The 24,772-nt window shown below is 39.9% G+C and overlaps 1 protein-coding gene across 1 annotated transcript in view; it reads right to left on the bottom strand.

Moving 5' to 3' along the window:
• FBN1 (fibrillin 1) overlaps positions 1–24,772 on the bottom strand; it is a 239,295-nt gene that overhangs the window by 21,588 nt on the left and 192,935 nt on the right. Inside the window, exons 44-54 of the mRNA XM_080644028.1 lie at positions 22,872–22,997; positions 19,673–19,795; positions 15,634–15,759; positions 13,518–13,634; positions 12,575–12,703; positions 11,805–11,924; positions 9,334–9,459; positions 4,781–4,930; positions 4,367–4,432; positions 3,975–4,091; positions 1,521–1,640 (exon numbers count right to left, since the gene is read on the bottom strand). Of these exons, the coding sequence (XP_080500154.1) occupies positions 1,521–1,640; positions 3,975–4,091; positions 4,367–4,432; positions 4,781–4,930; positions 9,334–9,459; positions 11,805–11,924; positions 12,575–12,703; positions 13,518–13,634; positions 15,634–15,759; positions 19,673–19,795; positions 22,872–22,997 (1,320 nt within the window). The remainder of the gene's footprint in view (positions 1–1,520; positions 1,641–3,974; positions 4,092–4,366; positions 4,433–4,780; positions 4,931–9,333; positions 9,460–11,804; positions 11,925–12,574; positions 12,704–13,517; positions 13,635–15,633; positions 15,760–19,672; positions 19,796–22,871; positions 22,998–24,772) is intronic.

The raw sequence follows: 24,772 nt of genomic DNA, 5'->3' as shown, positions 1-24,772 counted from the left end.
ATCAACCAAAAAAAGGAATCTACTTTTACCAAAAGCTGACATGCTTCATTGTTATAAACATGGGTGGACCAAGCAGTCTCTGGTTTTCAGGGTGCTATAAAATGATCTGGTTATTTTATAATTGGTATCAGTAGGGTGGCCATGCATCCTGATACTCCCAGCACAGTCAAGTTTATGGTTGTTATGCCTGTGTAATTATGAATTGTTATTTAGATGGATGAGGTCACCTATATAGAGGGAGCTGTTCTAAAATTCTTGCTTTGAAGCCTCAAGATGATCACTTGCCACCCCCAAAGTCACATGGATTGGTGATCAGTTTTACCCCATTCATCCAAAACAACTGCCAAGTCAATTGCTGTCAGAACAGAAGCAGACCCCTCCATGACTGTTAAACCCCGCCCTTTCCCCATAGAGAAGAGGCTTCTGATAAATAACAGTGTTCCTTTTACCCAAGCAAATAGTGTTCCGAATTATTATACACTTACAGAGATACCTAGTTCCCACTGATGCCCAGGTTAGAGCCTTCAATAGGTGGGAATGACTTTACTGTTAGTGGGTCAAAGTGATTTCTGTAGATTTCATAATTTGAAAACATCAGAATGTGTTTTGGAAAATCAGGGTTAAAACAGACCATCTTGATGATCATGTTTCTCCATAAGGCCACTGATGCCAACTGAGATCATCAGTGAGACCCCAGATCATGACTAGTTATAGCCTTGAAAGATCTACTCACAACTTCAATAATGGGTACCGATGGGCCCTATTTCTAATGCAGAGGTCATTTTAATACCAACGTTACTCTCTGCCTTCATTTCCCCTTCATGCTTTTCTTAGACCAGTGGTTCTCAACTAGAGAACACATCAGAATCACCTGGAGGGCTGCTGAGCCCCAATCTTAGAGTTGCTGACTCAGGAGGTTTGGGATGAGGCCTAAAAATTTGAAGCCTAACAAGTTAACAGGTGATGCTGATGTAGCTGGTCCAGGGACCATCCTTTGAGAACCACTCTTCTAGACACTCTCTCCCTTTGCTTTCTTTCCATTCATTCTTCCAGCCACACTGGCAGACACATATAACATATAGGCAATCCCACTGTGACGGCTGCGGGATGTTGGTGGTTACCTCAGTGGGTAGATGTTTCTATGAATAGAAAAGAAAAACCAGAGAAAAAGAAAGGGAGCATGTGAGATGAAAATAAAGGCAGAAGGGGAAAATGGAAAGTATGAAAGAAGGTAATAAACAAGACTGGAGTTGTATACAAATATCAGTAGTAGGGAAACACCACCAAGAACTCTGCATGATCTGCAGCATAACTTGTGTCATGAGCCATCTGAATCTTTTTCAGATACTCCCTGCAGAAAGGTGGACACATAAAGAAGAAAAGATGGAATGGCCCATCCGGCCCAGATGTTTTTTATTCTATACATCCTGAGTGGTATTTCTATTAAGAATTATAATTAACCAATTGTTTCTTCCAAGATGAGAACATGTAACCAACTATTATGCATTTAAGAGTCTTACCTTCACAAGTCATCATTGGACCAGGCTCAAATCCCTCCTCACAGGTGCATTCAAACCCTCCAATCACATTCTTGCAAGTTCCGTTTCCACAAGGATTGCCCACAGAACATTCATCAATATCTGCAGGTGACCAGGAGAATATTCAAAACACAATGAATTGAGAGAAAATGGGCTTGGACTCAGATAATACCTTTCATTCTATCAGAATACTCTGATCTGTAATGTCTTATTTTATTCTCATTCTGTCCTTGCAGAGAAGGAATGCACATGTCCTATTGCCATAGGTTTGTGGCTATGAAATCCAACTTGCCAAGTGGCAGTGGCAGTGACAATGACAGTGGCAGTAGCTGGGTTTCTAGCTCTCATAGTGCTCTTCTCTGTGAGTTTCTCCAGCATCCCACACTATAAAGAGGTACATCTTCTAGTGGGAATAGATGTTCAAAGGGTTAAAACAATGCTTCTCTCACAAGTCTAAAGTTTTCACTTACTTAAAGCTAGAAATACATCTCCAGCTTGGCCTTACATTACATCACTCTCCAAGAAGCCTTAAACATGATGGAGCTCTGCCAGATATAAAATAGAAGACTAAACTGACGCAAAATAAGAGACCAGAGGTTAAGCAAAATTAATACACTGGATAAAATCAAGACCCAAGTAGATTTTGTTGATTCTGTTGAAGCCAGATGGCTTATATTAGGCAGACGAAAGTCTAGAAAGAAATATATTTAGGGTCTGATCTCTCTAAATAACTACAGAGAGAGAACAAGTTTTACCACGGAGGTCCAAAAAATAGATATGCCTCCCAACTCATCTATCTAGAATCCTCATTCTAAAACATCTTCCTTTGGGAGAGGGGGGGGGGATTGAAAAATAGCATTGTATTTTAGCTATGTAGGACACAGAAAAGTAATAGACTAGCATCAAGGGTTCTATCTTCTGCTGGGCCCTGAATTCAACAAGTGAAGACAAGAGACTGTGGTAGAGAGACTGTGGGTAGCACTAACTGAAGATGCCAGAGAGAAACCATTGATGACTTTGCTTTTGTTCTGCTATGAACTTCCATTTCACTGTAAGGAATGTCATATCTCCTTCAAGTTAATAATCACAATATCATTGATTTTTAGAGTTATAAGGTAATTAGAAATAACTTGGTCCATCTGCATAATATTACATTCTAAGGCCTAAAGAACTTGCTTCAGCTCCCAGAGGCCTCACTGCAGCTGAAATCCTCATACCCTGATTCCCTGTGTGGAAAGAACACTTTCTAATGTACACAGACTCTTAGCATTTATGCCATTATTAATTCGGGTTTGGATTTCTTAGATAAATAGACATAATACTTGGATTCCATGTGGAGTTAGTGTGAATTAAGAGGTCAAAGGGCAGCCATAGAAGCCATTCTTTGAAATTTTAATAAGAAGGTTAAAACAAGGGGAAAAACATTGGGTACATAGCATTTCATATTACTATGTGCAATAAAATCTGGGCAAATTTTGTATTTTTTATCTTGAGAGAATAAGATTATGACCATTAATATTTTTTAATTTCAGAAAGACTTTCATTATAATATTGTCCTTTCTACTATCTCTTCAAATATGTCTTTCCCATTAGATTTAAGGTCCATGCAAGGAAGGACAATATTGTCTTGATTCACTGCTGTAGTCATAGAGCCAAACGAAGTGCCTGGCACATAGTGGGGCCTCAGCTAGTATTGCTAGATGAATAATACATAAACGAATGAACAAAATTTATTTTTCTTCCATCTTGGTACTTGTATTTCCTCGTGTGAATGCTGTAGAGCAAGCATGTCAAACTCACGGCACACGGACCGCATGCAGCCCAGCCAATATAACGGTATGTAAGAAACATTTTAATAAAAATTTTGTAACTTAATTTTTAGAATATCCTGTTACACATAATTATTAATAAAGAACTACAACATTCCCTAATGACTGATTACTATATCATGTTGCATTTATTTCCCTTACGCGCCTTACGAGCAGGCACACTATTTCTTTCCACTAATACTATCAGCGAATATTTTAGCAGCCGATTGCCACGTCATTAGTGTTGAATTGACTTGTTTGGTGTGCACAACAGGAAATATTTCACTTTTGGAGAATAATAGGTTTATTTGAGTTATGCTTATTAATCTGTGCAGCTATTCAGTGTCTGGTAAGTTAATGTTCAAGAAAAAATATTAATTTCTATTGAAATATTCTATTATTTTATGTTAATGATTACTCATTTCAGCCCTTTGTATTCAGCATGTCTCTATTGAAATAAATGTATGTTTCTATGAAAATTTAAGCTTTTGTGTGTTTTTTTTGCGGCCCACACAAGCTTAAATCTTGTTTATTTGGCCCGTGTTAGCCTTTGAGTTTGACATGCTTGCTGTAGAGCTTAATTTTTAACTTGTAAAAGTCCAGTGGAAGAAACCGACTTATCACTCACCTACACATTCATTTCCCTCCAGAATGTAACCAAAGGGACACTCGCAGCGGTAGGAGCCATCCGTGTTGATGCACTGCCCGTGTTTACAGACATCAGGTTCTTTGCACTCATCCATATCTTAAGCAAAGGAGAGGGAAAAAGTAAATAACAAGGTATTTTTTTTTTAAACACAGAGGTAAATTATAATCATTTCAGTGCTTAATCCATGGAATAGTTATTACAATACAATATCTCAAATACAATACAAAATACAATTGGTACCTAAATGAGAAGACAAAGAAATGAGCTTAATTTTTGAAGACAGATGTGAAGAAATAAGAACAATTGGAAATGAGCAAGGAAGAAGCTAGTTGATACTTAGAAATGCTGAGAATCTAGGACAGGCCACTCACCAACTGCTGAATCATCAGGTCCCACAATGATCCCACTTCCATAGGGACAGATCTGGCGGAAGGCCTCTGTGGTGGAGACATACTCGTTAATAGATAGACCAGTGGCACCAGCCATAGGCTCCTCCCCAAGCATTATGTGGTGGCCAAACTGCCACATGCTGCACATATTGGGAAACAATGAACGGGACAAGCCCAGAAACCAGAGCAATTAACATGGTCCCAGAGCTGCCATGCCTACTACTTGGGCAGCTCCAATTCATAACATAGTTTAGAAGAAAAGAACTACCTAGCTCCCGAGGAAAAACAATTTTAACAAATATTTTAGTTAGACTTACAATTAAATTAAGGTCTTGCTTATTTTGTGGTCAGTGTGCACCCTGAATGGGCCAAAGAGAAACACAGATGTAAACATACCATCGGGCTCAGTGGGACACAGCTCACAGGGATCTCCCCAGCCTTCTCCCTTCAAGGCGCAGCAGCATTCCTGCTTGGAGTGGTTCCTGGATTTGGGTGATGAACACTTTCCTCCTTCAAACTTCGCATAACAGTAGCTCATTCGCAAATCTGCAGCATAAATTCAAGAGGCCCTTCAGTAGCTTTCTTACTAAATGAATAAATCGTTAATGTATAATAGGGAATAAAAAATAAGCCATCCCCGCCCTCGCTGATGTTGCTCAGTGGTCAGAGCATCAACCTTGTGCATTGAAGGGTTGAGGGCTAGATTCTGGTCAAGGGCAGGTACCTAGGTTGCAGGCTCAATCGCATGTGGGAGACAACCAATCGATGTGTCTCTCTCAAATAGATGTTTCTGTCTCTCTCTCTGCCCCCCTCCATTCCTCCCACTCTCTCTAAAAATCAATGGAAAAAATATCCTCAGGTGAAGATTATATATATAAAAAGAAAGAAACGAGCCATCCTGTTAATGTGTTCTCTTCTCATGACTATAGTAACACCCCTTAAGTGATTATAATAATAACTGAGCTGAGTCTTCATAGTCATAGGTAACTTTTATAGTGAGATCTGGACAAATCTATGTGACTTTCACCATATTATTTCTCATTTTTGCCACTTTTCCCAAATAACCTGATGTAAATAATAAAAATGAAGATTGTCACATTTCAAACCTGATATCATCAGTGACTTCAGGATGGGGACATCCAGAGATGGAGTCGTTCACAATTACCTTTCACTGGGAGCTCTACTTACACATGTTTGGGATAACACTGAGCAAGCACACTAGGTGAAGGCAGACCTCCCAGTGCTAGTACTTACTGTGGCACCACACTTTGCTGTCAATTCTGTGTCCCCTAAGCCCTGGAGCCAAAATAAAACCCCAGATTCCAGGCATAGAGCAGATAAAGACGTGCGATTTTGTGGACTGGAAAGAACACAACACAATGGTCATCTACCGCAGCAGCTACTCACGCAGTTGCTGTCTGCAAAGTGGAGGCAGAGCTTTCTGCAGATTTTACACATGAACATGCACACCAACACGCACACCAACAGAAGCTTGTTTGGCTTAACACAGAGAGAGGGAAGGTAAAGAGGAGGGCAGGGAGAGGAGTGAATGAAAGGGAGAATACTCTCTCTATCAAAGAATATATTTCTTTAATATTGATTATTTCTTGGTGACTCCAACATGGAATATGGGATCTAGTTCCTACAAAATTCTCCAACACTGTGCGACATAATTTTGGCAACTGACTTTTCCATTTCTTATAGTGCAAATTGAGTGACTCTAAAAAGTGAGCTCATCCAAGAGCCTGGAGTGTGTTTTCCCTCAAACTTGACTTCCAGAGCCTTGCAATCTCCTCTCAAGTTACACAGAGGCGAGATCTGCAGGTTTTAACAAAATGCTTTCATATCCACTCTGCACAATTCCCCTTTTTTATTTTTGATCAGGTCTGCTCTCTCCTGTTACAGTTTTCCAGTCTCAGGTAGCATACTATTATAGTCACCTATGCATTTCTGTTAAGACGTTTTCACCAGCTTTTATCTCATGACAAATGAAACAATTGTAAAAATAACTGAGTTGCCAAAGATCATACCAGAAAAATTTTCATGAATTAAAGTAAAAATATCTGTCTGCCTGTCTATCTGATTTATGAGGCTCTGTTAAGTCAAATTCTATCGGCCTCCCCAATGAACTTGTTCAACTTTTTCAACCAACTTTTCCACATAAACTGTCTCCCTAGTTTCTATTTCACTTCCATATCTGCTATAGACAGGACCTCACAGGCACCCTTCAGTCAACTACTCTTTGGAAGATCAAGAGCAATTAAAAGCCAGTCCTCATCCTGCAGCAGCCAACCAAATGTTTGCTTTGCTGAGAAGCTTCAAGATTTAACAAATGATAGTTCCCTGAATGACACATTTAAATATATATATTGATTTTTAGAAAGAGACAGGGAGAGGGAGAGAGAGAGAGAGAGAGAGAAAGAGAGAGAGAGAGAGAGAGAAGAACATGGATATGAGAGAGAAACAGAGATCAGTTGCCAGGGATTGAACCCAACACCTGGGTAGGTGTCCTGACAGGGAATTGAACGTGCCACCTTTTGGTGTACAGGATGATGCTCCAACCAGCTGAGCCATATAATCATGGCAAGGACACCTTTTGACTTGCTTTACTCTTCAAGTTCATTGTCACTCTCTCAAAGTTTTGAGTTTATCGGTCCTATTTTTATAATTCATGCCTACAAATGTCTTAAGATATACTTTAGTGACCACTCACCAATATGTCTCAACAAATATATTAAAGCTTAATTCCTTCCGTTGTCTCCCAGCTTGTAATGTTTCTTTGAAATCTAGATACGTGCATGTTCTAATACTAGTCTGTTAATGTTTTCATTCTCTCTTCCTTTTATCACTGACCCTGTTCCTTAGCCCAGTCTCCCCAGCCCTACTCCATCACCCCACCCACCCCTGGAAAAAAAAATCTAGGCTTTACGCAGAGGCTCAAACACAGGACATTTAGGGTGAGCCTAAGTGACAAATTATCTTCACTGAACTTTGTAAGTGGGAGTGGCTCATTTACATCTGTGACCTCCGGGTGCCACGATCCATCACATTTGTTCCTTCATAGCATTATCAGTAGTTCTGTGGACTTTTCTCATTTCATGGGCAATAGAAGCCTGACTCCTAATTTGTCATCTTTTAAGAAAAACCTGGGTCTTTATTCCCTGGCTCCACTGAAATCTGTGCTCTGTGGGAGATTTGCTAGATTCTCTAGAACTGGTTTATTAATCAAAGGTGCCTTGCATTGGGAAAGAGAACTGTGGCTTGCCCACACACTTTAACTAGGGCTCCCTGGGATGCCTGTTTACCAGTCCATCTGCAAAGAGCCCTTAATGACCTTTGAAATTGCATCAGAACTACAACAGTTGCTTTCCCTGCTTGCATTCCTCAACTCTGGCGCTGAGCATGTGGCAGGGCTGCTCACAAGCTGGGCCGATTCTTCCTGCAGCTTTAGCTTGCTCTGTGACAGGCCAGTGCAAATTGAATTAATAGCCTCCGAGTTTCCTCTGGCTTGCCACATCGGCAGATTCACACCTGGTTTATCACTGCTTTCTTTCCAAACTCAGGCCAACCCAAAGGCACACAAAAACCAGGGAGAAGTTAGAATTTATCAGGCTAGTCTATACCATCCAGACTGAGTATCTGCTTGAATCAAGCATCACCCAACCCGCAACCTAAAAATCAACCCACAGCCTCCGATAACTACCTATTAAGACCAAACCAACCAGAGAATTCTCAACTCTTCCCTTTCTCACTTTTAAATACTAGGTAGCTAAATGACCAGCTGTAAAGTAAAAAGTGAATACATTAGAATAACAAGAGTCTATGAAGGACTCAAAGTAAAAAAGCTCTATCACATGTTCAATAAGATTGTCTGGGCAGGTATTATTGTTGTTTAAAATGAGAAAATGGAGGTTACAAAAGATTAAATGCCTTGCCCTAGGCCAGTGGTCGGCAAACTCATTAGTCAACAGAACGGCAAACCGCGGCTCGTAAGCTGCATGTGGCTCGCTAGCCGCAGTTTGCTGACCACTGCCCTAGGCAAAACATGGCAGGGCTGAGACTTTAAACACAATTTTTAGAATCTTAAGTGATATCCATTGCCTCTCCTTTGGTAATATAGAAGGAAAACAAACAAACACACACACACACAAAACAATCAAACAAACAAACAAAACAAGAAAAAATGGAACAAAAACAACAAAAAGGCACTGGAGCAGGACTGGGGGGCAGGGAGGAGAACTATGTGTGTTTGTGTGAGGTTGTTTTTTTTGTCCTGAATTCATTAAACTAATTTGTGAAAATAGACAGACTCACACAATTGCATTGCTAAGTAAAATCTAAACAGTTTTCTGGGACACAATACACTGTGTTATGCTTAAGTTCAGGCTCCCTTTTGATTTTTTAAAAAAGTGCACATGTATTATTCTAGCAAACAGACTATGGCCTAGCAAGAATCTTGGTCGGTTCAAATTTATTTTTCTGTTTTCTTAGAAAACTTGTGATGTAAGGATGGGCACTATATCCTGGGGACATGTGGGTTAATTGCATTTTTCTGTCTGAAAGCCTACGTTTTGGCCCATATTTATCTAGGTTACCTCTTCAGGGACAGAGACCGTGTGGCTGATGGCTGATCATGCCAGGCTTTGCCACATTCAGTGGCTACTGGCTGATCCCACTCACTGGCCTACCAGCATCTGTGTTCTTAGGGGAGTCTGGGTCTCAGTGCCAGGACAGTTGTTGCACAAGCAACCATAACTTGATGGATGAGTGTTTAACCTTAAAAGTAAAAATGAACTTTCTGACATATGGTAGTCATTAGACCTCTGGGTGAATAAAAACTCTCCATCTTCTCTTTTTGCAAAGAATCAAAGCTTTGCCATGTTTTAAAAATAAAACCACAACAAATAAACACAAGGTAATGAAAGTCTAAGGCCTTCAAAGGCACTTACCTTGGCACCTTCTTCCAGTAGAGGACAAAGAGAACCCGTCTGGACACAGGCATTTGAAGCTGCCTTCAGTGTTACTGCATGTGCCCAAGGCACAGATTTCTGGCTCTTCAACACACTCATCAATATCTAAAAGAAGTACACGTGTCAAACAAAGTCAAACCATCAGGTACCAGATGCAAAATGTGGAAATACGAAGTGTGACTGGCTTTCAAAATTCTCCCAATCATGAGGATACGTTTCTATATCATGCGCTATGGGTAGACGTTTAGACTGTGATGACTTTAAAAATTAGTCTTTGACACCTTGCAAAAATGGAATCGGCAAGTACCTTCTAAGAGATGCAACTGCGTTGCTTGGTTAGTTAGAAAAGTTGGAGTAATCCCAACCTCCCCTAAGCTAGGAAAGATGCAACAAACCCCAGTCTGGCTTCACTACTGCACACTGAGCAGAAGCTCTGACATTTTAAGTGTGTTGACAACGAGTTACTCAGTGAGAGATCTGGCTTTGAACCAAAGTTCTTTTCTTCCACTCATCCACATTGCTTTGCACAATACCTCATGTGATAGCCCTAACACTGAATTTTACAAAGATACCAACAATCATGGAAATAACCCGATGCAGTACGAACTAAAGATATCACAGAGGATGAGGCTCTGAACTCTTCACTTGCAGGTTCATTTTTCTGAAAACACAAAAATATCTTCCTGTCATTCTTCTCTCATCTTCCAGATAATAAAAATCTTATACACTTATAATTGTATCAAGTTTCCTTCTGCATCCTAGCTATTCTGAAGGAGTGATTAAGGCTGGTCCCAGGTAAAGTTTGAATGGCTTGGGTAACCATAGTCCCAGATTCCCTAAAAGAGTCCCAGTGCATGCCTGTTGACCTGGCCTCATTATTAATGGTGCCCATCCTAAAATTGTGTTGGTTTGGTCATAAAATTACATGACCACCCTACTTATGGGAAAAGTATAGCCACTCCTTCCAACGGATTTGCCCATTGTTTCCCTTTTCAGCAGACATTTGTCGGGAAAAAGAGGTCACTCTTGATTCTGAGCTATATTTTTATGGAAATACCTTTCTCCCCTTTAAAACACATATCTCTTGCATCTTGGGGCTCTTTATTGTGATGTTTGTACAAAGGGTTCTACCCACACCAAAATGTATTGGCCTCACACAGCTTTATTCCCACAAGGTCCAACTAAAGAGAAATTAGAAACTTAACTTCTTTATCTTGACTTAACATTACAAATACCACACGAAAAATGTGGTATTTGGTAATGTGCACTATGAAGTGATTATCTTTCTGTACAATTCAAAGCCAGCCTCTTCATCACTCCACATTATTACATGGCATTTATAATTGCATCACGTTTCCTGTGGTTTATTAACAAATCTGAACTGCTGCTGATGATTTACTCCATTCCCACAATCCCTCCACTGCAACATCCAACCTTTTCTTAAAAGAAAAGCCAACTTTTGTAAAAATGTCAAACATTTCTTTTTGGTTACTGTTTTCATCTTTGTTGTTATGATTTGTTCTCTTATAGTAGAAATTAACCTGTAAATGCTGACTTCCTAAGAGGGGGGACAAAGAGACTGTGGAATGGGCACATTTATTGACTATTCAGGAAGTTGTTTTTCTTTCTATACACTTCTATTCTGTTCATTCTAGAGGAAGTTTGCAGTAACCGTGGAGTGAATAAATCTGATCTTTAAGAGTAAAATAACATGTTTAATAATTTGCATTTCGGCCTAATTTTGATTATATGTTTCCATGTATAGTATTTTCACTTGACTGCAATTTAAATTGGATAGATAATAAAATTACTCATTGATGATACTAAACGTAGAGACATTTCTTCCTCATTATGGATTATGTAGTCCTGTTCAAAGTGGAAACATGGGCTAGGTGACTTCTTAAGAATCCTTTCAACCCTAGTTATTTATGAAGTTCTGGTTAATAAATTAATGTCTTTTATTTAATGCAATGGCATATGTACTGAGGAAGGCAGTACTATAAAATTTGCAGAGAATTTATTTGTAGTAACACATTTCCACCTCTCTATAGGTCAAAACAACACAGACAAATTATATAGCCACGTGCATCCAACCTTGAATGTGGTCACAAATATTTTAACTGGAATCAGGAAGCTAATTTTAGTTGCAAACTGTTAGCACTTAAAAAGATGTAATTTAAGATATTTTACAAGCTGCATAAAAGCACATTGGAAAAGAGTCAGGGTCATATGACCATCCTTATGTACAGAGCAAATAACCTCATCAAGGATTAGCATGAGAATTAGATGTCCTTGTCTCACCATCTAAGGCCATAAATCACTCTCTACTCCTGGATTTGTTTTTGCTAAAGCATTCCAAAATGAAGACACTATCACACCATCAGAAAAGCTTTGACTTTGATAATGCCAGTGCAGTAACCAATACTACTTATTTCCAAATGCCCTCCTACCTTCACACTTGTCATTTTGTAGACTGTATCCAGGTGGACAAATACATCTGTAGGACCCATCCAAGTTCTGACAGGTGCCTGGTGCACATTTTCCGGGTTCTAAAACACATTCATTGATATCTGCAAAGAAAAGAAAAAAAGATGGAAGAGGTTTCAACTGGCATGCCTTCCATCAAGCAATTAAAACTCAAAGAAACTGGGATCAAATCAAAGAAACAAATAAAACTAAATAAAATTAGTCCATGAAACTACCATGGAGAAAAATTAATGACTCAATAAAAATAAGCTTTAACAGCTTTCAGAAGTGTGCAATATGGCAACCACATTTTATTTAACCTACTCTAAATGAAATATTTCCAGAAAAGTGTAGCATGTAAAAAGTCAATGGATATGAAGATTTTGAGAGCAGCCAAAAAATCATATAAGAACTTACTACAAAGTTATTTTGAAGAAAAATAAATATAATAAAGGGAATTACAATTGTTTATAGAATTATTTAATTGTCTAATTCTTTAACAGGTTAACTGTTACCTGTGAGTATAATTTGATTTTAAAAGATGAGGGGGAAAAGTGGTATAAGTGTTTGTGTATGTGTGTGTGTGTGTGTGTGTGTGTGTGTGTGTGTGTGTAGGTGTGTGTGTGTAGAATTACTGTCATTCTACTCTGCTTTTTTCCCTCTGAGCTTCCAGAAGGATGCATGGTGGTAGAGCCTGCATGATTCTTTAGTCTCTGGGATGTTCTTTGGAGGGTCTCGCTGAGAATGGACTCACCCACACAAGTTCTGCCATCTGGAGCCACCTCATAGCCTTCGTTACACTGACACTGGAAGGACCCCACAGTATTGATGCACTGGCCATTTCTGCAAAGGTTCCCGTTTCCAGTTGCACATTCATCAACATCTGCCAAAAAAATATCCTTTGATATATTCCAAAGAAAATGTCATAATCCCAGCAATGATCAAAACCTTTAAAGGGAAAAATACTTGTTCTGAATTTCAGTGGCCTTTGCCGGATCAGCCAAACATAAGAAATTCCAATGAAAATCTAGACCTGGCTATAAGTACCTATCAAAACCTAAAAGATTACGCCATTCTATTAATTAGAGATTGATCGTTTATATTACAATCTTATATGAGTTTATCTTAATCTTCCTTTAGGTTTAATTTTAAAGGCTAAAACTGAGTTACTAATACACAACACCACTGAGGGTATTATTAAGTATTCCCATAATTGGAATTATATTAAATTCGCCCCAAGTACAATACGTAGTTGGTTCATTACACTCATTTATGAATAATGGTGCATGTTTTATGAGGAGGTTTTAATAGATTCAATAATTTACTTCTTTTAAAAGAGGCTAGAGGGAAACGTAGATAAGCAGGTCCACATTATTCACAAATTATGTAATTTTTATACGGAGCATCACTTGCATATGTTTTAAAATGTAATCATTTCAATTATTTTAAAATTTATTCAATTCACAGCATAGCAAGCATAAAAATATAGTTGCTAATAAGCATTTTAATAAAAGTAATGGATGTATGTTATTACATATGACATTTAATTAGCATATCCTACTTGACAAATCTTTTAAACAATTGTCATGCATATGACAGCATATGTTAAAAAAAGACAGTTGGCACACTGGGAAAGATGCTAATTCCAAAGAGCACATATGAACTTGACTCCCTTGGTGACTGTTTTGCACACGCACCTATGCAGTCATTGTTGTGAGAGAGGATGAAACCGTGATTGCAGCGGCAGTTGAAGGAGCCAATTGTATTTCTGCAAGTTCCGTTTCCACAGGCGTCTCTTTCACACTCATTTATGTCTAGTAGGAGCAAAGGACATAGAAAACATGATTATTAACAGAAGAGGAGGTTGCATGTTTACCTGGGGTTAAAGGGCATTTTAGAGTTCATAAAGTGCCACTCATGGGCTGAGAAGTCCTTGGTGTTGGTATAGGTTCCAGCAGTGGCAGCTCCCTGTGAGAACCCAGCAAAAGGCGAGGTTCTAACGCTTGGGAGTAAATCATTTTTTTAGTTGGCATGTGAAAGGAGGCAAGCTAAGGACATGAGAACTGGACAGGAATTATTTTATTCTATTTACTTCTAGAATCCTCCACCCTTGCCACTTTTTTCAATTTCTTTTTCACTTGCAAATGGAAAACTCTGTGAGCATCTGGGTCTTGATTTGCTGCCACCTTTGGCAAACGTCAGCCTGTAAGATTCTCACTCCAGTTTCCCAAAAAGCAGTGAGTCACCCGATATTTCCCTGCAATCAGCAACAACATAAATTAGCTTTCCAACTCACCTGACATTTTAGACATTTTTTCCTTTTCCCCCAGTCCACCCCTAAAACCCTCCACCACTCCCACCGAGAATGACTTCTCTCTCTCTCCTAAATGATCTCAAGGTGGTGTTGGCACTTAACGTGGCTCCTCTCGCACACTCATGCGTTATTGTTTGTCTTTTCATTGGTCTATGAGTTTTCTCTTGGACTATTTTGTAAAGCTATCTGGACATCTTATAATACATCTCACCACAGCAGCTTGTATCTTTCTTATGAAGAGCAGGTGTACATTAAGGGAGAAATAAGACATTTAAATGAAAGAAAGCTGATACTGCTGGTTTGCAAGAGTGAGGCAGGAAGAGGAAGAGAAGGACAAAGAGAGGGAGAGGGAGTGAGAGGCAACACCTCAGGTTGGCAAAGTGTAGTGTCAGAGTTAGGATTTCCTGTCCTTTCCAATTTTGCACATGAAGATACATAATCTGTGATTCTAAATCAAGCAGCTATTGCTGACTCCAGGGTGACTGACTCCAACGTGTGTGTGTGTCTGTGGTTGCAGATGGCATCCAGGTAAGTCACCCTGCCAGCAAGCAAGAGCTTCAGCTGAGAGTGATTCACGTTTAGCCGAGCTTTGGTAGGGTAGGTTCTTTGGTAGCGGGTTGCAGATAATTCAGATGAAAGAGACAGAAAGAATCTGGGCAGGGTCCCATTCATATGCAGAGGTTAGCTCCCTAGTGATGAGCAGGGCTGATTATACTCCTTTCATTTAAAACGAAGCTGCTCTGAAGAAGACAAAACTTTATGAGAATGTTCCCTAATGGGTGAATTCAATCATAGCCAAAGGCAAGCACTTTAAACATTACTGTATTGATTGTTCTTTTTCCAGCTGTGAAACTGATTCATGTTCATAAAGTCCCCACAAGACCTAATGGATGCTGCTTTAAAGTAGATAAAGAAAGGAGATAAAGAGAGGAAATGATTGATTACATATTTGAAGTTTATTCTAAATCAATATCCTGATTCAGTACTAACACCTGGGAAGAGATTTAAAATCTTGAGCTCTTTTCTCCTAGGAAAAGGTTTCTTTACTTTTCATGCCTTTGTAGCATCTGTAAATTTGCTTTTGAGGATCTGGTAAAAACTATAAACTCGTCTTAAAGAATGTTCATATTCAAACACTCAAAAGTTGCACTCTGTTCCAATCAGCCAAACCCCCATAAATATTATAAAAGAATAATAACAGGCTATTAACACTAATAAAAGGTAATTTTATTGAAATATCTTTCTAAATTTATACCTTAGTCTGAAGTTTTTTTCTGAACTAACAGCCAAATGAATAGCAAGGAAGAAGTTTATGATGTTCAGATGGCCAGAGATTAAATACCAAAGGATGTTAATGCTACACACCTGCTTGTGTTCTTATTTTATAAATAGCAAAATAACTACTGAAAAGTTTAGTATTAACTATTATATATATTCAGATGCAAATGAATTTTTCAATAGGATATGAAAGAAAAATGAAATAATAATCACATACTCACCCAAACACATGGTTTGATCAGCGTTTGTTTTAAAACCAGTGTGACAAAGGCAATAAAAGCTTCCAACTGTGTCAATACACTGTCCATGGCTGCATATGTTGGGGATCTCTTGACATTCATTGCGATCTGTAGGTAAAAGGCATCTTTAGCATCTTACGTGGAAGCTTCAAAATCAAATTGAATAACTTACTTCTAGGTACTTCTCCCAGGGCTGACCCTAGCTCTTTATAAACTAAGACAGTAAAACAGGCACAGGCATTATGTTTCTTTTTGCTTCAAAACTGGTTAAAACTTATTTTCACTTACTGGGCACATTCAGAGTATGTTAATAATACATGAAAAAAAATGAAAACAGGGGCATTATTCAAAAAAATGTTCTGAAAGATGAGAGAACTTAGAAGTAGAATGGGGAAGAAAAATCCAAGCTGGGAGATAATTCATTTGATTATTTCCCTAAAAGCATCATCACAGACTGTGGAATTAATTGAAGTATTTTGTCTAGTCAAGATTTGGGGCCTCAAATCATTGACCCTTCACAGCTTCCTTTGGAAATTTATACCAAAGTCAAACAAATCCCTTTGCTAAGATAGGTTTTCATGATGGACAACCTGCCTTGTCCCTTGTTCAAGTTTCACCTCATTGTTTTGTCTTATTCCTATAACCTATAGTTCCATTTTAACCAAGTCTTTATGTCTACACATGGCTCCTTTCAGCACTTGACAATCCTAATGATATTTCTTTCTTTTTATTCACATTCATTCTAAGGAAAGCTCTGTCATCTTGCCCAGTCTTTAAGCTCTAAAGTGTATTTTTCATCAACTAAGCCTTGGTTGCTCTCCTGAAATCTAATCATCTGCAGGGTAGAATTGACTGCACGAATCCACATATGATATAATTATATGCTTACTTATGTCTCTAATTTAATTTTTTAAAGCTTTCAGGACATGTTTAGGGCAACTATAATTTTAAGAGCACCGACTCATCCTGATTTTCCCATTATCACAGAAGAAAGCAAAAAGCAGACGGCCCCCTTGGGTGTAGATGCTGTAGGGCACAGCAGCATCTTGCTCTCAGCCAAATAATCCACACTTGCTGCTTGTCTGCCCTGCCTGCTGAGCAGACAGCAGCTGGGAATGGGCACTTTCCACTACACAGAGCACTGGTGCCCAGAAGAGATGGTATCCCCTCCATTCCATGGGCTCCAGCTGCCATTTTTTCAAGCACTTCCTTCCAATACACAGAACATGTAGAGTTGTGATCAGTCACCATACTGTTTAAAAGTAAGGTTGAATATTCCATTAAGAGAGGAAATTGGTATAGAGCAGCTTAGGAGCTACCACTAGCCTATGCAGAAATGCTAGTTAACTTAACAAATTATGATTCTTTCCATTGAAGAAAATGGATTTAAAATGAGCAAACTGTTCTCTGGGATAGGCAGAGGAAACTGATTTCCATCGCCAAGCTCTGGGAAAGAAGCTGATTTGAGGAAGTGTGTCTTTGGGCCTACAATAGTTGACCAAAACCTTGAGTGCCAGACCTGGAAGTATGCAGGGGACTAGGTCTGTCTTAACTCTGGAGCCCCCAGGAAATATAGAACATTAAGGGTCTTCTTAGAAATGGCTCCCCAATCAGGAATTTTCTTTCCTACCTTGCCTATCTCATGATGATTTTTAAAAATGAAACATGGAGTACTTTGAGAGTCTACTGGTGAAACGGAAAGTTTCTATAGAACTTAATGGTGAAGTTCACTTTGTTCTGAGACTAGAAAACTAGGTTTCTCAAGCATCAGGATGTGAATTTGCAGGAGATTATGTCTGAGGTTGAGATAAGAGGTTTAAACATGGTATTTGAGGGAGAAAAACTCACATAGTCAGTGGAGAGAGGAGAGACCATGAGACAGTGGTTGGGAAGAACCTGCCTCTTGTCTTTAGCTGGGTGAGAGATTGCAGAAGAGGGCTGCATTTGTGTAACTATGCAACTCCTGAAGTCCTGCCAGCATCCAGGGCCTAGGTAACTAACTAATCGTTTTCTCAGATTTCTCAGCAACAATGTGGGCATTATGGCCACCAGCTATGATTTTGGTTTGAAATTATGAACTGATGAATTCAAATAAAAATCTCATGATGAAAAGAAAATTTTAGTTCTTTTCATTTGAAATACAGGAAAAGAGCAGTATTATGCATTATGTCTAAAAAAATGCCATATATAGAACAGCATTTAAAGACATGTAAAAATATTTTTAAAGTAAGATGTAAATGAAGACATTACCAGAATGAAGTCTTCACCCCTAGAGACTGAATAGTTGTAAAATGCATGTACATTCCTTTTCTTCTGAGGATTTCACTGAAGGAGGGAAATAAAGCTTTGGCTACAAACAACACTCTCACAGCCCTCATGGCTGGTTAATGCCCGATGAATTTCATTTATGTTAACTCTATGAGAACATGACAGGACTTGAGCCCAGCAGGCCCTGGCTGGACATGCTATCTTAATGTATAAAGAACTTCTTGCCTGAGCACAAAATGGTGTGAAATGGCACATTCTATATTATCAGCAACTCTTTATTTGGATTGGAATTATTTCATTCAGTTTCAAAGAAATATAAATTAAGAGCAAAATGCAGGGAAGTGGTCTCAATGCCAAGTTTCATGAGGGCATTGTGGCTCATATCAGAGACGTCCCCACTTTTCCTGTCATTTTTTTAAAAATACGTGGATAACACCAACACTGTTGACAAAATGCTAAACACTTGCACATGCTCCTCTAAACTCAACAAAACAAGTCTTGATTCTCAAAGTGAGTTTCTGTTCTGCTATTATACCCTCTTCCCACCGAGCTCTCATGAAACAATGCAAAATACCCTGCAGAGAGCAGTGCACTTCCTACCACTTACTCACTGGTGGGCAAGAAAATCCAAGGGGAATCTGACCATGTTCCCTTGGGTTGTTTCATTCACAAATGCATAAAATATCCAGGAAACTCCCTGTGAAATGAACCATAAGCAAAATAACACATTCTCCCTGACCTTTTTGCTAAATATATAATGATTTATAATTACTCTAAAACTTATATGAAAATCATTATAAAGTATTATTTTGCTTCTGGGCTGAAATACCAGTGGTTTAATTTGATACCACTGGCTACAAGGTACCATCAGATACTTTAATACCTTTACCATCAATTTCAGTTGGTAACACACTCATTCTCCTTACTTCTACCACATTCCTGATACAAGTGAACAACCAAAAGACTAGCCTCTGGAAGACAGTTTCTCATTTTACTGTAGAGGACTTACAGCTAATAAAAGGCTGTTAATGTTTGCTGTCCTCAGTGAGTGATCTTACATCCGTACAATGTTTAGGAGGAAGAGATATGTTGGGTTCTTTTTTGTTCATTTTTTGCAGGTTAATGTGCAGCTCAGGAGAGCTTCGCTGTCTAGATTTGGGGAGTGTGGCTGAGATGGTGACAACCTCACCTACCGAAGGGGGATTATGTGGAATTAAAAAAAAAAAGAAAAGTATTTGGTCCTGCAGGGAAGTGTGTGTGTGTGTGTGTGTGTGTGTGTGTGTGTGTGTGTGTGTCTACGTATATGTATTTGTGGGTGTGGCTGTTTGCAGCAGGGTAGCAGATGGGTAAATATGAAATGTATGCACGTACATGGTTTATTTATTGTTTTGAAAACATCTCATCTATAAAGAGGGGGGAAGGTAAGTGTTTAGGCATTGCAAGTTTTGCTTTTTTATCTTCATTTAGACTGCTGGAACTCAGCAGTCTAAATGAAGATAATCTCCTGGCCAGCATGGCTCAGTGGTCACAGTTCAATTCTCTGGGTTACGGGTTAGAACCCCAGGGTGGGGCGTGCAGGAGGCAGCCAATCAATGATTTTCTCTCATCTTTGATGTTTCTATCTCTCCCTCTCCCTTCTTCTCTGAAATCAATTATATATATATATATATATATATATATATATATATATATATATATATATATATATACAACCCCCTGGGAAGGCATGTCCAGCCAACAGGGCACTACTTACCGTTGCACTGCCCCGTGGAAGTGAAGCGGTAGCCAGGCTTGCATTCACAGCGGTAACTGCCGGCAGTGTTGATGCACTCGGCATTGCGCTGGCACACCGGGCCGTTCTGACACTCATCAATATCTTCAGGCAGAAGAGAAGTTAATTAGAAGGAGAAAAGAATCTGGTATCCAGTCAAGGAAGCCTCTCACACAAAACAAATTTATATTTTCTCATTTTGATCAGTTTTATGAAACACACAATGGTGGCCTGAAAACGAATTTTCTAATTTTCCCACCTTACTAGTATTTTTCATAAATGTTAGTATTTGATTTAGGACACATATGGATTCTAATGTTACTCATGTCTTTTTAAAAAGGCGTGAAACTCAGCTGCTACAGTCAGGACTTTACATGGGTGGAGACAATGATCCCAGGGAATCTTGTATTTGCTCAAAGCCCCAGGTTTTTATGATTCAATCCGGTTTCTCTTGTCTGGAGATCTGGCGGGCAGAGCATCTCAAACCTCGGGGTACGTATGAATTACATGGAATCTGTGGAAAGGCAGATTCTGACCAGCACGTCTGGGCATGGCCCGAGAGCCTGCATTTCCCATAAGCTCCCGGGAGAAGCTGGTGCTCCTGGTCTACAGATGCACTTGGAGCGCAGGGCTGCAGAGGCTGCTGCTCAAATTACTGCCACATGGCAGTCAAGTCAAGGAAGCTGAACATGTTGCACATAAAACTACTGCAAACAACCCAATTCACATTATCAAAGAAAAGAATAAAATGGATATTGTGTACTTCAATGCTTTGCCTATGCTCAGGGGGGTGTTTGTGTATATATATATATATATATATATATATATATATACACACATATATATATACATATATATACATATATATACATATATATGTATATATATGTATATATATATGTATGTATTTAAACACTTAGTTTAAAGTCATTTAAATGTAATTATGTACTTTAAATTATGTAGTAAATGGAATTAAAATGTAGTTCAAATTCATGGCATCACAAAAGTTACTGCACATTCCAGTCTATTCCATGCGGCAAAATACGTGCTCCCTGTGCCTGCTCCAATGAAATAATCTAATTCAGGCCTAAGACCACTAAAGGAAGAGCCTATACCGCAGGTGGGAGTCAGCCCTCAGCCCCAGCACTGCGGTTTCACACAGAGTTGGCTCAGCAGAAGTTCCCACAAGGGGGCGGCAAATACATCAAACTATGCCTCTCAGGCCTGCACTTTGTGGCGGGAAAATGTCAGGACTGCTGTCAGTGGGAGTTTCTGTCGTGTGTGTGTGTGTGTGTGTGTGTGTGTGTGTGTGTGTGTGTGTGTGTGGCGGGGTGGGGGGGGGGAGGCGGGGGAGGGATGCTTCTTTGTGCAGTAGATACAAGAGCAGAAGTCTGCTTGCTTCGGGTTCTAGCACCCAGCACCACCTCACCCACCATGTGTTCCCTGCTCTTAGCTAACGGTGTACAGAAACACCGAGCGCAGCTTGTATCCTTGGAGAAGCCAAACGGTGTCACAGACAAGCATTTCTGTGATGCATCAGACACTTAACATCTGATTGTGTGCAGACTTGGGAAGAGCAGATGCATAGTAGCTCCCTCTAAATCACTTCTGGAATTCATTCCAACTTCAGCGTTGCTGAGGCATGTACTAAATCAACCTTCATTTTCTGATTCTTAGAGCTAGGATCGTGCTGGGAATCGGCTGACCCTGGATTAAACACCCACCCTGCAGATGGATATCCTATGAAACGGAAACCAAAAGTTGGAGCACTTCGTAATCTCAATATCCACTGAATGCTGCCCTGACAGCTAAGTGGCTTACATTGGCACAGCTGTAGGTTTCTGATCTCATGTGGGTATCAATCTCTAGGTTGACTTGGTGGTCATGGGTGGCCTTCCCTACGGGTTCTGGCCAAGGGCTGCTGCTTTAGCAAATATGAACAGGAAAGAGGCATCTGGATAAAGGAACCATCAAAGGTCCTCTGAATGGAAGCAGAGGGGAGATGCCACAAGGAGGCAGCAGCCATCCTGAGGCCTGTATGGAAGGGAGAAGACTATAGCTTTGAAGAAGGTCAACCCTAGCACTGTATGATCATCCGCAGTGGGCTTCCTCTCTCCCTGGCATCAAGCCTCCTCCTCAGACACCTGTTCCTGGATTGCCTCCAAATACAGGGCCAGCCCAGGTCTGAAATGACTATCTCCTTAGCAAGGCTCTGAGTGACTATCACATCACTCCCACTCCCTCACCCAGCAGGCAGAGGAAAGGCCATGTGCTGACTTGGCCATAGTAACCAAAGGCCGGGTGAGGAGAATTTAACAAACATGTGCTTAGAGCTATAACATGGTCTATAATTGTCCCCAGTTTAGGAGAAAAGTATTTTTTTAACATTAAAATGTTGACATATGTGCTCTAATCCATGCTTTAAGGGATACTAACACTTTCTAACGTGAACAAAAACGCTGCTAGGGGCTCCAAGTTTACATATTAAATAGAAAATTATTCCAGCTATCCCAGGGCACATGGTATATTTAATAACCAGTAACTTTGTCCCTTTTACTAAAATGTAAAGGGACACTATCTTCCCCAGACGTAGGAAAAAGATGAAGTGCTGCAAGGAATGTACAGAATCACAGTACATACACATGGCAAGGGAAGGTTATTTGAACATGAAAAAAGTACCATTTGCATGCAGGCCAACATTCTTCCTATAAAATCAAATTTGCCGTTCCTGTCATTTGAAATTCTCTCATGCATTTGGAATATTTGCATTAGCCTTGTTTTCACTTGGGAGTAGCAAAGGCTCCATTTGGAAGAGAACGCTGATTTTGAGATTCAATTCAAGATGACTGCCCACCACTCACGCTCACTTTCGAGCAATGAGAAACAAAAGCAATCTATCTGACACACCCAGGAACTCAAGGCTCTTTTCTATCAGCTGGGAAATCTAATACATTGTGTGTGTAGGGGGAGGGGGCTGGGGAATGTACGTCCTGCTTTTTCCACTGGGAGTTGGTGAATTTTTTTTGCATGAGGTTTCATGCCATTCCCCACGGCGCCCTGTGCTATGCTAGAGGTTGATGAATTTATGAAATTCCAATGTTGTGAAATGGGCCAAGTGTGTGGGTAAGTAGCTCACCAGTTAGCTCACTTCTGGACACGACAGAGTGTCAACATCACTTACCTTCACAAACCAACAGCTTGTCATTATAGAAGAAGCCCACTGGGCATTCACATCGGAAGCTGCCAACCATGTTGATGCACACTCCATTTTCACAGACCCCCGGGATCTCCCGGCATTCATCAATATCTAGAAACAGAGCAGCCAGGCATGAGTGACAGCACAGAACATGGCCCCTGGGCAGGGACGATCGGGAGGGAAAGTCACTCGATGTTCAACGAAAGTCTAAAACCAAAGAAGAGAAAATGCATACACACGTGTGTGGCCGTGTGCATGTGTGTACGTGTGTGGGTGTATGTTGGGGTGCTGCGGTTGATGGAAGGGGAAGGAAACATCAATGAGTGGCAAACTGAAATAACAAAACCACTTTCCAGACACTCATGTGTCTATCTGGATTTAGTGTCTGTCTTTTTTATGTTGTTTCAGAACATCCACTTTCTTTGTCCAGCTGGAAGCCATCTTTGCACCCCCTGGACACTGGGCAGAGGAGAAGGAAAAAGTGACTGCTGAGAGGAGACAGCCTCTCAACCCGAAGTGTGTGGCAATATTTGGCTAGAATGGTAAAGGGGAGCTGGTAAAGAACAGAAGAGGAGACCATGGTCAAAGCCAACTCTGGCCTTTCAAATTCAACTTCAGTGCCCCCTCCTCTTTCACCAGGTTTTTGGTCAGGTCTGGGGGTACTCTGGGCCCCAGCTGATGGTGAAGATGGAGTAAGCACTAAGGAAAGACTGTCAGAATTTGGAATAGACTGTGGCTTCCTAAGGCCAGGGCTGGGCCTAGCTGCTACACCACTGTTACAAGCCCCCTAGCATATTGTCTGACAAATACTAAGTGTCAATTAAAATTTGTTAAATTAAGAACCAGTATTTGGAAGTGGAGTTGGTGAGCATTTGAACAGGACACAGGCTGGCCAATTGGTGAGGGAACCTTGTGGATAGGGTCTCACTCCCCACCAGCCTGGTGGGCCCACTCTCTGTATAACCTGCTCCGACCTCCCATTCATTCAATTCCCTCTAGGATAATAATATTAATAGTATTAATAATGTCTATACGTCAAGTATGTTTTTCAGGCAGTCAACCTGGATTTACTCACTAAATCATCAGTCTTTCTACGAGGTGGTGTCTATGTGGGTGATGGAACTGAGGCCAAGTCAGGGGATGGAACTTGCCAAAGACCACACAGCCAATAAGAAGCAGAGTCCAGATTTGATACCAGGAATCCTCTAACCAGCTATCCTGCCTCCCTTGTGTTTTTTCACATCACAGTCATACAAATTTCAGAACCTTTATAAAAGCATTTGTTATTCTCAGGGCCCCTCCATCAGCCCCTTGGTAGTTTCACAAAACACTCCAGAAGCTGGGAGAGGATGTAAAGCTTTGGTCTATCTGCATCACATGTCTTTCCAATTCTCCAGGTTTCTATTACTGTTGTTGAGATCCTTTCATTTACTATTGTAGTCTGGAGCCTCTGCAAGGTGCTTTGCCTAAGTTGTAAGAAGATGGCCATAGACATAAGTGGAGCCAACAAAAGATGCTATAATTTCAGAATACTCACCTCTGAAACCATCCTGTTTTAGAGGAGAAATTTGACAAGCCATCCATTTATTTTAGACCCTTTTCTAAAGGGCTTGATTTTGTGTGAAGGCAAATTGATCTCTTTAAAAATAAAACCTTAAAAATTTCAAAAGTTTTATTGCTATTTTGAATACAGGTAATTATGTTTTTAGATTTTTCACACATTTGTCATTCATGTTGTTAAAAACTTATGCAAATAAGAATACAGCTGTGTCTGATCAGCAAACAAAAAACAACAACCCAGTCCAACAACAGAATGGGTTAAAACATGAAATAGCATATTCATATTTATTTGTTTTAAATATGTGATATATTATCATGTTTAACAA

The sequence above is a fragment of the Plecotus auritus genome, assembly GCF_963455305.1.
Source record: "Plecotus auritus genome assembly, chromosome: 1".
In the NCBI taxonomy this organism is placed as follows: Eukaryota; Metazoa; Chordata; class Mammalia; order Chiroptera; family Vespertilionidae; genus Plecotus; species Plecotus auritus.
This window is presented reverse-complemented; position numbering and strand designations above follow the sequence as displayed.